Source organism: Echinops telfairi, unplaced genomic scaffold (assembly GCF_000313985.2).
Source record: "Echinops telfairi isolate 266 unplaced genomic scaffold, ASM31398v2 ScPeMD7_19;HRSCAF=73, whole genome shotgun sequence".
Lineage (NCBI taxonomy): Eukaryota > Metazoa > Chordata > Mammalia > Afrosoricida > Tenrecidae > Echinops > Echinops telfairi.
In genome coordinates, this window is record NW_022103916.1 from 1,644,341 (window position 1) to 1,658,556 (window position 14,216).

The 14,216-nt window shown below is 44.3% G+C and overlaps 1 protein-coding gene and 1 pseudogene across 2 annotated transcripts in view; one reads left to right on the forward strand and one right to left on the reverse strand.

Annotated features, from left to right (window-relative positions):
• Positions 1-16: 16 nt before the first annotated feature.
• IQSEC2 (IQ motif and Sec7 domain ArfGEF 2) overlaps positions 17-14,216 on the forward strand; it is a 110,299-nt gene continuing 96,099 nt past the window's right edge. For both annotated transcript variants that reach the window (XM_004713128.4, XM_045288328.1), the window contains exon 1: positions 17-742. In XM_004713128.4, coding sequence (XP_004713185.1) covers positions 39-742 — 704 coding nt within the window. In that variant the 5' untranslated portion in view covers positions 17-38. The remainder of the gene's footprint in view (positions 743-14,216) is intronic.
• On the reverse strand, positions 12,872-12,999 carry LOC115869018 (annotated as a pseudogene).

Below are 14,216 nucleotides of genomic sequence, written 5' to 3' on the forward strand. Positions count from 1 at the left end.
GGCTTTCCTGCCCTTTCCCCTGCCCCTGGGCTGCCAGGATGGAGGCGGGGTCAGGGCCCCCGGGGGGCCCGGGCTCCGAAAGCCCCAACCGGGCAGTGGAATACCTGCTGGAGCTGAACAACATCATCGAGAGCCAGCAGCAGCTGCTGGAGAGCCAGCGGCGGCGCATTGAAGAGCTGGAGGGCCAGCTGGACCAGCTCACCCAGGAGAACCGCGACCTGCGGGAAGAGAGCCAGCTGCACCGCGGGGAGCTGCACCGGGAGCCCCACGGCGCCCGAGAGAGCCCGGGCCGAGAGAGCCAGTATCAGAACCTGAGAGAGACCCAGTTCCATCACCGCGAGCTGAGGGAGAGCCAGTTCCACCAAGCGGCTCGGGATGTGGGCTACCCGAACCGGGACGGCGCCTACCAGAATCGGGAGGCTGTGTATCGGGACAAGGAACGGGACACCTCCTACCCGCTCCAAGACACGACCTACACACCCCGTGAGCGCGACATGGCTCAGTGCCACCTGCACCACGAGAACCCAGCCCTAGGTCGCGAACGTGGCGGGCGGGAGGCCGGGCCAGCGCACTCCGGCCGCGAGAAGGAATCCGGTTATTCGGCGGCTGTGGGTGTTGGGGCGCGAGCACCCAGGGAGAGGGGCCAGCTGAGCCGTGGCGCATCCAGGAGCTCTAGCCCAGGTGCCGCTGGAGGCCACAGTACCAGTACCAGTACCAGTCCCGCCACAACCCTCCAGAGAAAGTAAGGAATGTGTTTGTACCTCTCCCCTGTTCTCTTACCCTGTAGAGCCCTCTCCAACTTGCCTGGCCAGCCAATAAAGTAAGAAGCCTGTGCCTGATTCCATTTCCTCCTCTCCCCTTTTCATGCTATTGCAGCCCATCAGGAGACACCCCTCTCCTGGTCCACTCCAAAGACCAGGATGGCCAGATGAGTGCAGGTCCCTCCCCTTTCTCAAAGCCGAGGCTACTGAGGTACTAGAGCAGTCATCCACCCTTCCCCCTTCACCTCCTATATCCTTGCTAGAGGATGCCAATTTATTTATTTAGGGTTTTAAAAATTGTTTTGTTATGTATTGTTTATGTATTTTCATTGTTGGTGGTGTCAACACGAAGCCCCAAGACAGAGACACCCCCCCCTTTTGGGGGGTATGATGAAGGTTTTGAATGCAGGCCTCCTCTGGCAGCCTCAGCTCTATCCTTTCCCAGAGAGGCAGGTGAGGACCAGAATGGCTGCTGGAGGCTGAGACGCAGCTCTAAGGGAAACTGCAGCACATCCTGGCCTGGAGGAGCAAAGGGGTGGGGGTGGGGGCAGTAAAGATGGAGACCAGGCCCTTGACTACTTCCTCAAAGTCCACCCCTCTCCACCCTTCAAGAAAAACAACACCCAGTTAAAAAATCTGTACCAGGAAGGGAAGCCTACAGATCTTCCCTCTTGTTGGATCTTTGCTAGTTTCTGTGTTGGGAATGTGTCTACCTATTTTGGATACCGTGGTCATATCTCTTGGGTTGGTGGGACATGTTATAAGGCTAGTGCCACTTTTTATCATGAACTGTTGGGATAAATATGTCAAGCTAGGAAAGTCAAGGGCATGCTGACTCAAAGGGCTTCCCCCAAAGTCTCCCTTATTTATTTCCTGCCATTTAAAAAAAAACAAAACAAAACAAAACAAAAAAATCCCCACTGAACTGAGAGTTGGGAAACCTGGGTTCCCTTTCAAGCTCTGCTGCAGATTGGCTTTGTGACCTTGACTGAGTCCCTTTTTCTCTCCACCTATCAGCTCCCCACAGCTTTTTAAAGAGCAAAAGATAAGCCCTTCCAGCTTAGATTTGGTTCTTCGACTAATCTGGCTACACCACAGAGCAAGTCTGAAGTCCTCTATGGAATGGACAGACTTCTCCCCTTCCCCAATGCTCAGCTGGTCCTACCATGTGCCACAACCAGTGGAGTGTCTTTTGGAGGCTGGGCTGGGGGTGGATAAGCCTTCTGCCTCAGGAAATCTGTGGGGAGACAGCTCTCTGCAACTCCCCCGTGGTGAGGCAGCAGGCTGGGGTGCTGGGTTGAGATGGCTGGGCCCCAGGAGCAGCAGCTGCAGCTTGAGGGCTCGGCTGGGCTCCATAGCAGTGCAGCTTCAGCTGAGTGTTGGTGTGGAATGCCTCAGAGTAGTCTGGGGGGTGAGAGATATGTGTTCTGTGCAGGCAAGGGCGGCAGGAAGACTGTGTGCATCTTGGAGCACAGCACTGGAAGAGCGATACACAGACTAAGGCCCATTCAGGAGACGGTCATGGTGGGGTGGGGACAGAGGAAGATTGGATGGAATATTAGGGTTCTTGAGCTTGGCTGCAGAAAACTTTTCTGGAGGGGTCAGGCCTGTGACAGAGAAAGCAGCTTTATTCTTTGAAGGCTTCAGAGGGCAAAAACAGGAAGATTTGGAGCTACATCAGTAAGAACTTTCCAATGTCAGGCTGCCACAATTGATGAAGGAGGGGGCTGGTAGACATGCCCAGCAGTGGCCAGGTGGGTGTCTGGTAGAGCTGGAGAAAGCATGCCAGTATAATGCTCAATGAATGACCTGTTGTTGTTAGGTATCTATGAGTCAGTTCCAGCTTATAGTGGCCCTACGTACACCAGAAAGAAACACTGCCTGGTCCTGTCCAATCCTCACAATTCTTCTTATGTGTGAGCCCTAGGTTTTCTCAATTCCAAAATTTCGTTATCCTACAGATGTGAGTCTGATGTCTGGGCTGACTGGGAGCCTTTTTACTCTGGAGCTCCATGCTTCTGCCATCCAAGTAGGCCTGCCTTTTGGTTCTTCTATCCAGATTGTTTGTTGGAATTTCTTTTTCATAATTCCTACTGGATTAATAAGGGGATTGGTCTAGTACTTTTCTCCCAACCATATATTAGCCAACATTTGTACCCCCGTCATTAGCTTTTTTGGCCCTCACAACAAGCCCTGTGAAACGAGCGTCATCAACTCTATTTTAGAGATGGGGAAACTGATGCTCCAAGATGAAGAAACCATGTTCATGGTTTTGCATCTAGTTACTAATGAAATTGGGACTAGAATGCAAGCCTGCCTGTATCCAAGGCCTCTTATTTTTGCACTAGATTTTTCTAATCCACAGGAATCAGGACCCAGACAGGTACTGAACTGGAAAAGGCCAGAAGAACCTTGATGATCTGGAAGCTTTTATCAGGAATCGCTGGGATGAGTGGGGGAGTTAATGAGGGAGGGAAGAAGTCTGTGTCAGGCATCCCTGTTGATGCAGTAGACATTGTTGCCACCAGTGCTGCTGCACATGACTCCTCTGGCAGACCTGCTCTGGATCTGTACGGAGTGTTTGAGAAGGCTGCCACTGGAAGCAAGGGCAGGCAGAGTGGGAGTTTAGCAGCAGAGGCTGCAGCATTGGGGGAGGATAGGTAGAACTGGTGCCCTCTGGGTGTTCCTGGTCACTAGGCTCCCTCTGGTGGACAAAGAAGAGAGATTGGAACCTGCGCAGAGCTTCAGCTTGCTGAGGGCCTGCTCTGCCTATGGACTTTATTTAGGTCTCATAATGGTCCTGGGCACGTGTCACCACAATCCACATTGTACAACGGAGAAAATTCAGCGAAGTGAAATGACACCCTGGAGGTGGTGCTGCTAACTAGCATCTTTCGACTCCCAATCCTGTTAACTTTACTTCTTTATTGCATTAGATATCAGCTGCCATGTCCAGCCCCTTATATTATCTGCTAGTGATTCCCACATCCTCCTGCCCTGTCTCTTCTGGATAGGCTCTTGTGTGCTGGAATCTTCTCTGCTGTTCTCAGAGTGTGGACTTACTAGTGCAATGTAGAGCAAAAAATAGTCCCTACTTCCTTTTTGGACACTGGTTCCCTATTTAAGAGGTTTTGGTTGGCTTATGTGTTCTGTTTTTGCATAGTTCTTGGTTCTGACCAATGCAGAGGTCTTTTTACCTGGAATTTATGCCCCTATCTGGATGATTAAGGAAGATCACCACTTTTGTTGCTGACCTCCTTGCAGTTCTGTCACTTGAGTGATTTCTGGAAGCACTAGAAGCCACTGCTGACTTGATCCTTGCTGAGGAGAACTGTACTTCCTATGCTTGTTGCATGGGCCCAGCACAGGCTCTACTGTAGGCAGTGGTGGGCTGGAGCTTGTGTGGTAGTAGCTGTCCAGCTTCTGTTCCCACTCCTACTCTGCAAGCTGCCTCACATTTGGGAACAGAAACTTGAGGCACTAGCCTGGTGTTCTTGACAACCAGGGCAATATGTGTCCTACCGCATGACTGCTGGATTGTCTTCCCACTTGCAGGGAGGTGTTTGTGGGCCTGAGGGTGCTGGGAGGAAGGGAGGAGGAAAGAAGGAAGGGAGAAAGTGAGAGTGAGTGAAAACCTAGGGAGGGGCTCTGGGGAAATCAATCTCCTTTCGGGTTAAGGTATTTTTTCCTAGGGTTTGTTTCTTCTTTCCAGGAGGAAAAGTGATTTGGCTTACCCCCATTGTCCATTGTGTTATGAGCATTATACTTGGTGTGGGAGGAAATGATGATGTTGAATTTAATGAGAACTAGAGGAATCTTGTTTTTCTGTCTGGATCTGGGGCAATAATGGGATTGTTGTCATCCACAAACATTTCTTGGCTGTGTACAAAGAGCAGGAGGGGCCACCAGTCTGAAAAAAAAAAAAACAACCACCATGCTTTTTGCATTTTCAGAGGCTTCCGCCTACCCACCCAGCCAGAGAGGCAGGGTTCCAGGCCCAGTCATGCCATAGAGACAATATTCAGGAGAAAATGAGTAGCAAGAAAAATGAGAAGTGGAGGATCCCAGAAAAAGGTGGAATCAGGGCAGACGAGGACTGTTTGAGGGCCTGAGGTGGAAGTAGAGGGATACTTTGAAGGAAGAGGGTGTGGTATCTTGGTTTTGTACAGAGAGAAAAGTAGGAGAAAGAAGCCAGTTAGCCTACTCTCTGCTGCTACACTTACCTCACCTGTATCACCCCTGCTTAGTGCAGGGGTGAATTTGCTGAGAACATAGAAAAGCCCGGAGTATAGAGTGTACTGAGTGAATCTCAGCCTTCCGTCTGCTAGGAACCACCCTATGTGGTTTTATGTAATAGAAGCTAACTTTTTTTTACTGCACATACTATGTGCCAAGCACTGTTTGTTCTAAGTGCTTTTCATGTATTCATTAATTCAATCTTCACATGAATTCTTTGAATAGAGATTTCGATTAACTACATTTTGCAGATGAGGAAACTGAGACTGAGAAAGGTTTTATAACATACCTAAGTGGCAGAACTGGGAAGAAACGGTAAGGAACCCAGGCTCCAGTCTACAGAATTCCCACTCACTATGTAATAGTGCTTTTTATCTCATTTGCACAGGGTTCCTGACAGATGGGTGCTATTGTTGTTATTGGGCATTGTCAAGTTGATTCCAATTCACAGTGCCCCTATGTACAACAGAATAACAGTCCTATGCCATCCTCACAATTGTTGCTGTTTGAGCACATTCTTGCAGCCACTGTGTCAATCCATCTTGAGGGTCTTCTCTTTCATTGATCCTCTACCTTATCAAACATAATGCCATTCTCCACCTCCTGGTGGTGATGTGAAGGACATTCTGGCTGTCCTTCTTCCAAGACTGACCCGTTCATTCTTCTGGCAGTCCGCGATATATTCAGTATCCTCTGCCAACACTGTAATTCAAATGTATAAATTCTTCTCCGGTCATCCCAATTCATTATTCAGCTTTAAAATTTATATAAGACAATTGAAACTATGGTTTGCGTCAGGCACACCTTAAGTCTGCAAGGTGACATCTTTGCCTTTTAATATGCCCATGTTTTCAGATGAATAAATGAAAATCAGGGAGGTGCAGAAACTTGCCTGAGGTTACCCAGCTGGGATTGGGCCTTAGATCTGTCTGTGTCCAACATCCATGGTATACCATCTTCTGCAGACAAGGTTTACAAACATTATAGATATAGACATATCAGGTATGCCTCCAGGCTTGTCCCAACAGCTCTCAGGACCACTGTTCTAAGCAGGCACCACCTCATGACTTCCTTCTGGGTTATTGACATAGTCTCCTCACAGATTGCCCCACATGTTCTTGTTCCATCAAGCCTCAGATGAGGGGCAGCCAGGCCAAGCCTTCTGCAATATGGCTTCAGTGGTTTCACTCACACTTTGGCCTGTAGGAGAATATCCAAACTCCTTCACCTGCTGTGCACAGGCCTCTTATGCTCTACCCCCAATTTACCTTGCTTGTCTTCCCTTCTTCAAATCCCCATGACACAGACTATATTCTGGGCAGATTGAACTGTGTCTCCCATTGTTAACTCACTTAGGCCCCATGATAACTGCTGAGTCTTTGTGCATGCTCTTCCCTTTTCTTGGGCTCTATATGCAGTTCTCAGGTGGAGCCAAGCTGCTTGTTCGGTCTGCTTCTTCCTTGGTCCACCTGGATACTCAATCCATCCTTGACCCTTGACATCAATACCTTACTCCTGCTCATACCTTTGTGATTTACTAGTTTATACTTTGTTCTTACTAGACTGAGATCCCCTTCGAATTCAGATTTAACTAGATATACTGAGTGTATTGTATGTCAGGTCTTATGGTAGGTGCTGCGGGTTTGGGAGATATAAGCTTTGGAAACACATAGAACAGCACATAGTAGCTGCTCAATAAATGTTGAACTGAGATAACTGTCAGATTAAGTCCTCATGTGCCAATGGCCAAGTGTACCCAAATTATCTTTCTTCCAAGACCCCTGTAGAGAAATATGAGTCCACTTTTAAAGTATCTTGGCTTTGGTATGACTTCCCTTTCATTCTCAGTGGAGCTATTTGGCCTCTACTCTCTCTGTTTCTCCTACATATCATGGGCTATTTGAGTTGGCTAAGATTTCGAATACCTTTAGTTCAGTCTGCTCATTGTTATCACTCTCTAACATGTTGTGGCCATGCCATGCTATGGTCTAGGCTCTCAATGCAAGATATTCTACTTTTAAGGAAACAGAGAGGCCTGTGTAGCACCAGTGTGTGGTCTGCCCAGTCCAGTGGGAAGTTCCTTGTTTATCTGTCAGATCGTTCGGGAACTCATCCTCTGAGCCAGGCACTATGTCTTGGAGTTAGAATAAGTTGCTCATTGTCTAGCAAAGTACTGTATTCCCTAGCAAATCAGTGTGCACCCAAGAAGAGTGGCGAATGAACACCTTTCTTCTTTGGGGGTAACACACATAGGACAAAGTAATTAACCTGCTCTCTCTCCAGCTATTCAACTTGCAATTATTTATATGGGGACGTGTGTTCTCAAGCACTTTGTATATTAAGCTATCTGGAACCCTAGCAATTATTTTATCATTACTAGCTTTTATTTTTAACTTATTTTGTGAATTGGATAAAGGTTTAGAAGTCAGATCATCAATTTTACATTCAACAGTTCATATGTACTTTGCTTCATTTCATTCATTGCAATTCCCTCACCCAACCTCATCCCTGCGTTTCCTATTCTCACTTTTCCTTCTCGTCTAACCTTGTTAATTTTGTCTATGGGCACACACTTCCCTTTTTGTCTCAAATGGCTGATTATTCTAAGGTGTGCGCATGTCACTGGTGTTATTATTCCCCATATTGACTTGTCTATTGTTTGATTGAAAATTGAGCCACAGGTATGAGTTCATGTTTAGACCCAAAGGGTGATTAAGGACCATAGTCTCAGGGTTTCCATCAGTATCTGTTTAACTGGTAAGCCTAGTCTATTTTATGATTTTGAGTTTTGTTACATCTTTTTTTCTCACTCTTTCTAGGGCCTTTTAATGGGATCCCTTTCAGAGTAGTTGGAAGTGGTAGCCAGATATCATCTACTTCTTCTGGTGGGACCCTAGCATTTAGAGAACGTGTGATGCAAATGGAAGGAAGTTGTTTAAGACACTTTTTAGGCAAGTTCTGTAACTTTCAGAACCTCAGTTTTCTCAAGAAGTAAATGGAGATAAAAAGGAATTTTGTAATGTGTAAAATTCATGTTGCCCCATCACTTACAGAAACTTTGCTGGCTGTTCAACATACCCATCAAAGTCCTGATCTGGATGGAAAGTGTGGGTGGCGTAGACTGGGATGGTGGTGGTGGTGGTGGAGGGTGTGAAGGATGGAAAATAAAGGATAATGCTGCCCTCACCTCTAGGGGTGGAGCATAGCAAAAAAACCAACCCATAAAAGATTGAGGCATCGTATCCTTTCAGAACAAAGATGGCATGCTTATTAGGGTTACTCCTCTAACATTTAGATGTACTATTATCGCCACTCTCACCTGATATGTAACAGTTCACTAATGCCAATGTATTAATTTGAGCTATGTGATTTTATGTCTTTGAGGGGTTATATGATGGCAAATGTAGGCCTTTTGAAATCCTATTAGATTTCACGATACACTATACTGTATTCACCTGCACAGAACCAATATTTTCATTTAAATAGTCACTTTAGAATCATCGTTATTATATCTGTGATAAAAGTATCCACTTTTTCCTTATTTTAAATTTCATTATAAAATAGGGAGGTATATATTTCTTCTTCTTCTTCTTTATTTTTTGGTTGTTTTCTTTTTCTTTTTTAAATTATTTTTAGTCGTTTTATTAGGGGCTCATACGAGTCATCACAATCCATACATGCATCAATTGTGTAAAGCACATTTGTCCATTCATTGCCCTCATCATGCTCAAAATATCTGCTCTCCACCCAAGCCCCTGGCATCAGCTCCTCATTTTTCCCTTTCCTCCCCGTTTCACCCTCCTCATGAACCCTTGATAATTTACAAATTATTATTTTGTCATATCTTACATTGTCCGACGTCTCTCTTCACCCACTTTTCTGTTGTCCATCCCCCAGGGAGGAGGCCATATGTAGATGCCTGTAATTGGTTCCCCTTTTCCAACCCACCCTCCCTCCACCCTCCCAGTATCGCCACTCACACCACAGGTCCTGAAGGGATCATCTGCCCTGGACTCTGTGTTTCGGGTTCCTATCTGTACCAGTGTACATCCTCTGGTCTAGCCAGATTTGTAAGGGAGAATTGGGATCATGATGGGGGAGGGGGGTGGAGGAAGCATTTAGGAACTAGAGGAAAGTTGTATGTTTCATCGTTGCTACATCACACCCTGACTGGCTTGTCTCCTCCCCAAGACCCTTCTGCAAGGGGATGTCCAGTGGCCTACAAATGGGCTTTGGGTCTCCACTCCGCACTCCCCCCATCATTCACAGTGATATGATTTTTTTGTTCTGATGATGTCTGATACCTGATCCCTTCGACACCTCATGATCGCACAGGCTGGTGTGCTTCTTCCATGTGGCTTTGTTGCTTCTGTATAGAGAGGTATCTTACACAACTATACATATATGATAGTTTAGCTAACTAATAAATAATTCATCTCATTGTAATTATTGTGAGAATTAAATAAGATGGCATATATGAAGTGCCAAGCACCAGTGTTTGTTTAGTTATCAATAAGCATTATTATTATTTAAATCATTTTTATTGGGGACTCATACAACTCTTATCACAATCCATCCATCCATCCATCGTGTCAAGCACATTTGTACATTTGTTAATAAGCATTATTATTAATAATAAACTTGGAAAGCTTTATGCTGTGGAAAAGAAGGAGGGCGAAGCCATGCAGGAGTTAATCAGATTTATGAGGGAGTGGTCAGTCTAGCAAATATTATGCGCCTAATACTGTTACTGTGGTGCTGTGGGTTAGGCATTGAGCTGCTAACTGCAAAGTTCAGTGATTCAAATCTACCAACCACTCTGTGGGAGAACGATGAGGCTTTCTACTCTCATTAAAATTTACAGCCTAGGGAACCCTCAAGCAAGAAACAAATGTACTGCCATCAAGTTGATTCCAACTCATAGCAATGCTATAGAACAGAGTAGAACTGTCTCTGGGTTTATGAAGCTGTAAACTTTTATGGGAGGAGAAAACCTCATCTTTCTCCCACTAAGCAGGTGATGGAATTGAGCTGCTGACCTTGCAGTTAGCAGCCAACATGTAACCCACTACACCACCAGGGTTCCTTTCGGAAACTCTAGGTTTTACTCTGCCCTATATGGGCAGCAATGAGTGGTAGTGCCACACCTGTGCTATAGCAGGCAAGGAATTTAGTGACTTATAGTCTACATATATATATATATACACCTGGAGTTAGGTGGAGAAGATGGACATGGAAACAGATGATTACCTTGCAGTATCTGCAGGTGCTCAAGGGAAGGACATTTACCCAGACTGTTGGAGAAAGCTTCCTGGAGGGAATGATGCCTGAGCTGAGTGAGTAGGAGTTTGCTAGGTGAAGTAGGAGGGCATGAGATTGGTGGGAATGGGTGTATGGGCAGTAAAGATAAAGTGGACAGCATAAGCAAATGTAGAGAGATATGGACTAGTAAGGTGTGTGTAGGAGGAAGCATTTTTATCAGTTCAACACAAACTAAAGCACAGACTGAGAGACAGGGAAGGTTTGGAGAGGAGTCTGAAAAATTGGCCGGCTCAAATCACGAGGCTATTTGAATAACAGGATAAGGAGCTTAACCTTTATATTATTGGAAACTGGGAGTCAATACAAGGATTTAACCAGGAGTGGAGATGGGTGTGGTGAGGGGGTATAAAAATGCACATTATAGGGTATAGGATGGGTGCCACAAGCCATGTTTTGGAGAGATCTCTTTAAAGGGCAGGTTGGAAGATAGATTGAAGAGCACATAGTCAGAAGATGGTGCCATAATCTAGATTAGAGATGAAGAGGCTTGAGTTTAGGTTGTGGGAGTAGAGATAATCTATTTGGGGAGGAAGATGATTATAACGCATTGACAAGTATTATGATCAAAGGGGAACACAGCCTCCTGTGGGGGCTTTGGGTGGAGGCAGCAGTCATGCATAACCAATAGAATTATGGTAATAGTATAAAAGCCAAGAAACTTTCAGCTAGATGGACCCTTAAAATCATCCAGCATAACCTAGTCATGTTACATGTGAGATGCCTGAGGTCCATGAGAGAGAGGACTTGTATTAAGTCACTCAACACAGGAGCAGTAGAGCTCCAATTAGCAGAGGCACTCCGATAGTAATACCAGTGTTCAAAGCATCTCTCCTTAAATGTTTGATTTTATGTCTTGAGATCCTGTGAGGATCATTGTTATTTTATGTTCTAGAGATGAGAAAACTGGGGATCGAGGAAACTAGAAAGCATGTTGGGGAGGAAGCAATGAGGAGGGAGTGTCCCCTCAAGGGTCTCTTGCTTCACTGACAGACCCTCTGCCTTATTTCAGCCCTTCTGAAGTAAAGTATGAAAATGAGGAGATTCTATTAGACATAGCTGGGAAATGAACCCTGGCTTCTCTTTCTTCACCTTGCCCTGCTTTCTTTTGGCTGTTTCTGCCTTAAGGGACCTTGTTTAATGTAACCAAGGTAACTCAGAAACAAGGCCTGTTATCCCCCTTAGCTATTTTCATGGAAGAGGGTGGGCCTGTGTCTGTCATCTCAGTAACCCATTGCCTTGGAGAGGGTATTTCCTTAGTGAATATCCTTGAATTCTGGAGACAGGCAGATGTGAATTTGAACCCATGGTTCCCAGCCCATTGGATGGCCTCGGCTGTGTCATTTTACTTTTCTGGGCTTCCTCTGCAAAATAAGATGATGGTGACCATCTCTCAGGATTAACCAAGAAAATTTTAATCCCCTGTAGAAGCAGCAGTCAAGAAATCAGTGGCATATTGTGTTGCAAAATTGTCTTTTGCAAATCTTCAAAGGACCCCTTTAATGTGTTAAAAAAGTAAAGATGTCACTTGGAGGACTACGGTATGCTGACTCAAGCCATGGTATTTCAGTTGCCTCACATGCATGTGAAAACTGGATATTGGAAGACTACAGAAGAATTAATGCCTTTGAATTTATGGTATTGAATATGCCATGGACTTCCAGCAGAATGAACAAATCTTGTCTTGGAATAAGTGCAGCTAGAATACTCCTTAGAAGCCAGCATGGTGAGATTTTTGTCTCGTGTACTTTTAACACGTTATCAGGAGGAACCAGTCCCTGGATAAGGACATCAAGCTTCGTCAAGTACAGGCTCAGTGAAAGAGTTGTAGACCCTCAATGAGCTATATTGACACAATGGCTACAGGAGTGCACTCAAGCATAGCAATGAATTCGAGGATGGCGCAGTACCTGGCAGGGCTTCATTCTATTGTTGCTAACTTGGAACTGACTTAAGGGTATATTAAAAACAACAATAATGTGAATGGCTTTCTGTGATACTTGTACACACTCAAAATGGGCTTATTCTCATTTCCTTCCTGAAATCTTCCATGGAGGATGTCATGAAAGATTTTTCCACTACCTAATTTGAAATACAGCTCTGGCATCTTTGGTGTATGTTTTTTCTTAGTTCTTATTTTGGAGTTCAGTTTTTTATTCTTTCCTTATCTGTGTTCATTTCAAATAATTTGTGGACTCAAGCATGTATAAATAATAGGTATAAGTAGTTTTTGAATGCATGGGAGGCTGGAGAATGTGCACTAGAGATGGTGGGGTTAGAAGAGGGCCAGAGTAGTGTAATACAGACTGGGACAGCTGAGGTAGTATCTGGATGGGTAACTATGGTACTGTAAGGAGTCAATGGGGTTGTTTGGGAGAAAGCCAGTCCTTCATTCCCCTCTCTTGCTCCTGTTTTGTAAAAAAAAGGAAAAAAAGAAAGAAAAAGAGATTGGAGAACAGACATTACATCATCTCGAATCATTGACTTTCCCATTTTGTATGTACAGGGCAGGAGATTGAGGTCCAAAGAGAGAAAGGGGACTTGTATTTTTTTTTTCATGTCTGTAACAAAATTTATCCCTGAGCCTCAGCAGAGAGGAACAGGGCCCATGAGTTACAGTGTCTCTGTGGCAGGCTTTTGGGCCAGTGCCGGCCATGGGAAGGGACTTGTATTTTAAAATGAAATAAAAGTGATACATATACAATGATACCTCAGTTGTTGAACTCAATTTTTTCCAAATTTATTTTCAAATACTGAAAAGTTTGAGAACTGAACATCTTTTCCCCATAAGAACTAATAGAAAGCCAAATAATTGGTTCTGAGGTCAAAAAATTACACGTATAAATTCATTTTTTCCAGGACTTTAAAGCACTGTGGAGGCTTTTAGCCTTCTCACACATCACTGTCTGAGATACACTATCGCCATTGAGTGGTTCCTGATTTATCCAAATTAACAGTAACGTTTCAACCTCTTTGATGGCCTGGGTTCTTTGTTTTGTGGTTAACGATTTCACACCTTTCACCACATTAGGCACTTTAATCACTTATTTTGGTTCCAAAAATGTTGAGAATGTCGACTTAATATGTATTCAGCTACCAAATCAGAGAAGTGGCAACCTGATTCACATTTTGCAATGATTTCTGTCTTTGACTCTATTGTAGTTCTCATAGTTTTCCTCTTAGCTTTACTGCTGGTATCACCAACTTTCTTTGGAGTCATGGTTGCAATGTTTTATGCAAATAAATCACACCAAAAAGGCACAATGATGAATATTTAACACACTAACACAAGCATTATATGTTGTCTGAGCAAGAGCAGCACTTAGATTGAAGTGTCTCCCATTTGTGTCCCTGGCAAGAAGAGATGTGACTTACTTTTGGCCTGTACAAGTTTTTCCGAGTAGGATTTTCAGTTTGACTATGGAACAAAGTTATGAACACCAAGCAGATTTTTTTTCAACTTGCTGTTTGCATGTGGAAAGTTCGAAGGTAGACAACCGAGGTATCACTGTATATACTTTTAATAAGTCAACTAATACATAATTATATATATATATATATAGTAAAAATCAGCCATCTGGGAGATATTACTGAACGAATACTGAGTTTTTGTTTGGGATGATGTTAACACTTTGAAAATGAATAATGGTGGTGATAGCACATCCTGGTGAATCTAATTAACATCACTTAATACTACACTCAAAGTTTGTGAAAATGGATAATGTATTTTAAATGTATTTGACCACAATACAATAAAGCAGTCATCACCCCCACTTCACCATGTCTCAGCTCATGAGGTGCCCATTTTTACCACGGTAGTTTTTCTTTTTCTATTAATTCATTTTATTAGGGGCTCATACAACTCATCACAATCCATACATACATCAATTGTGTAAAGCA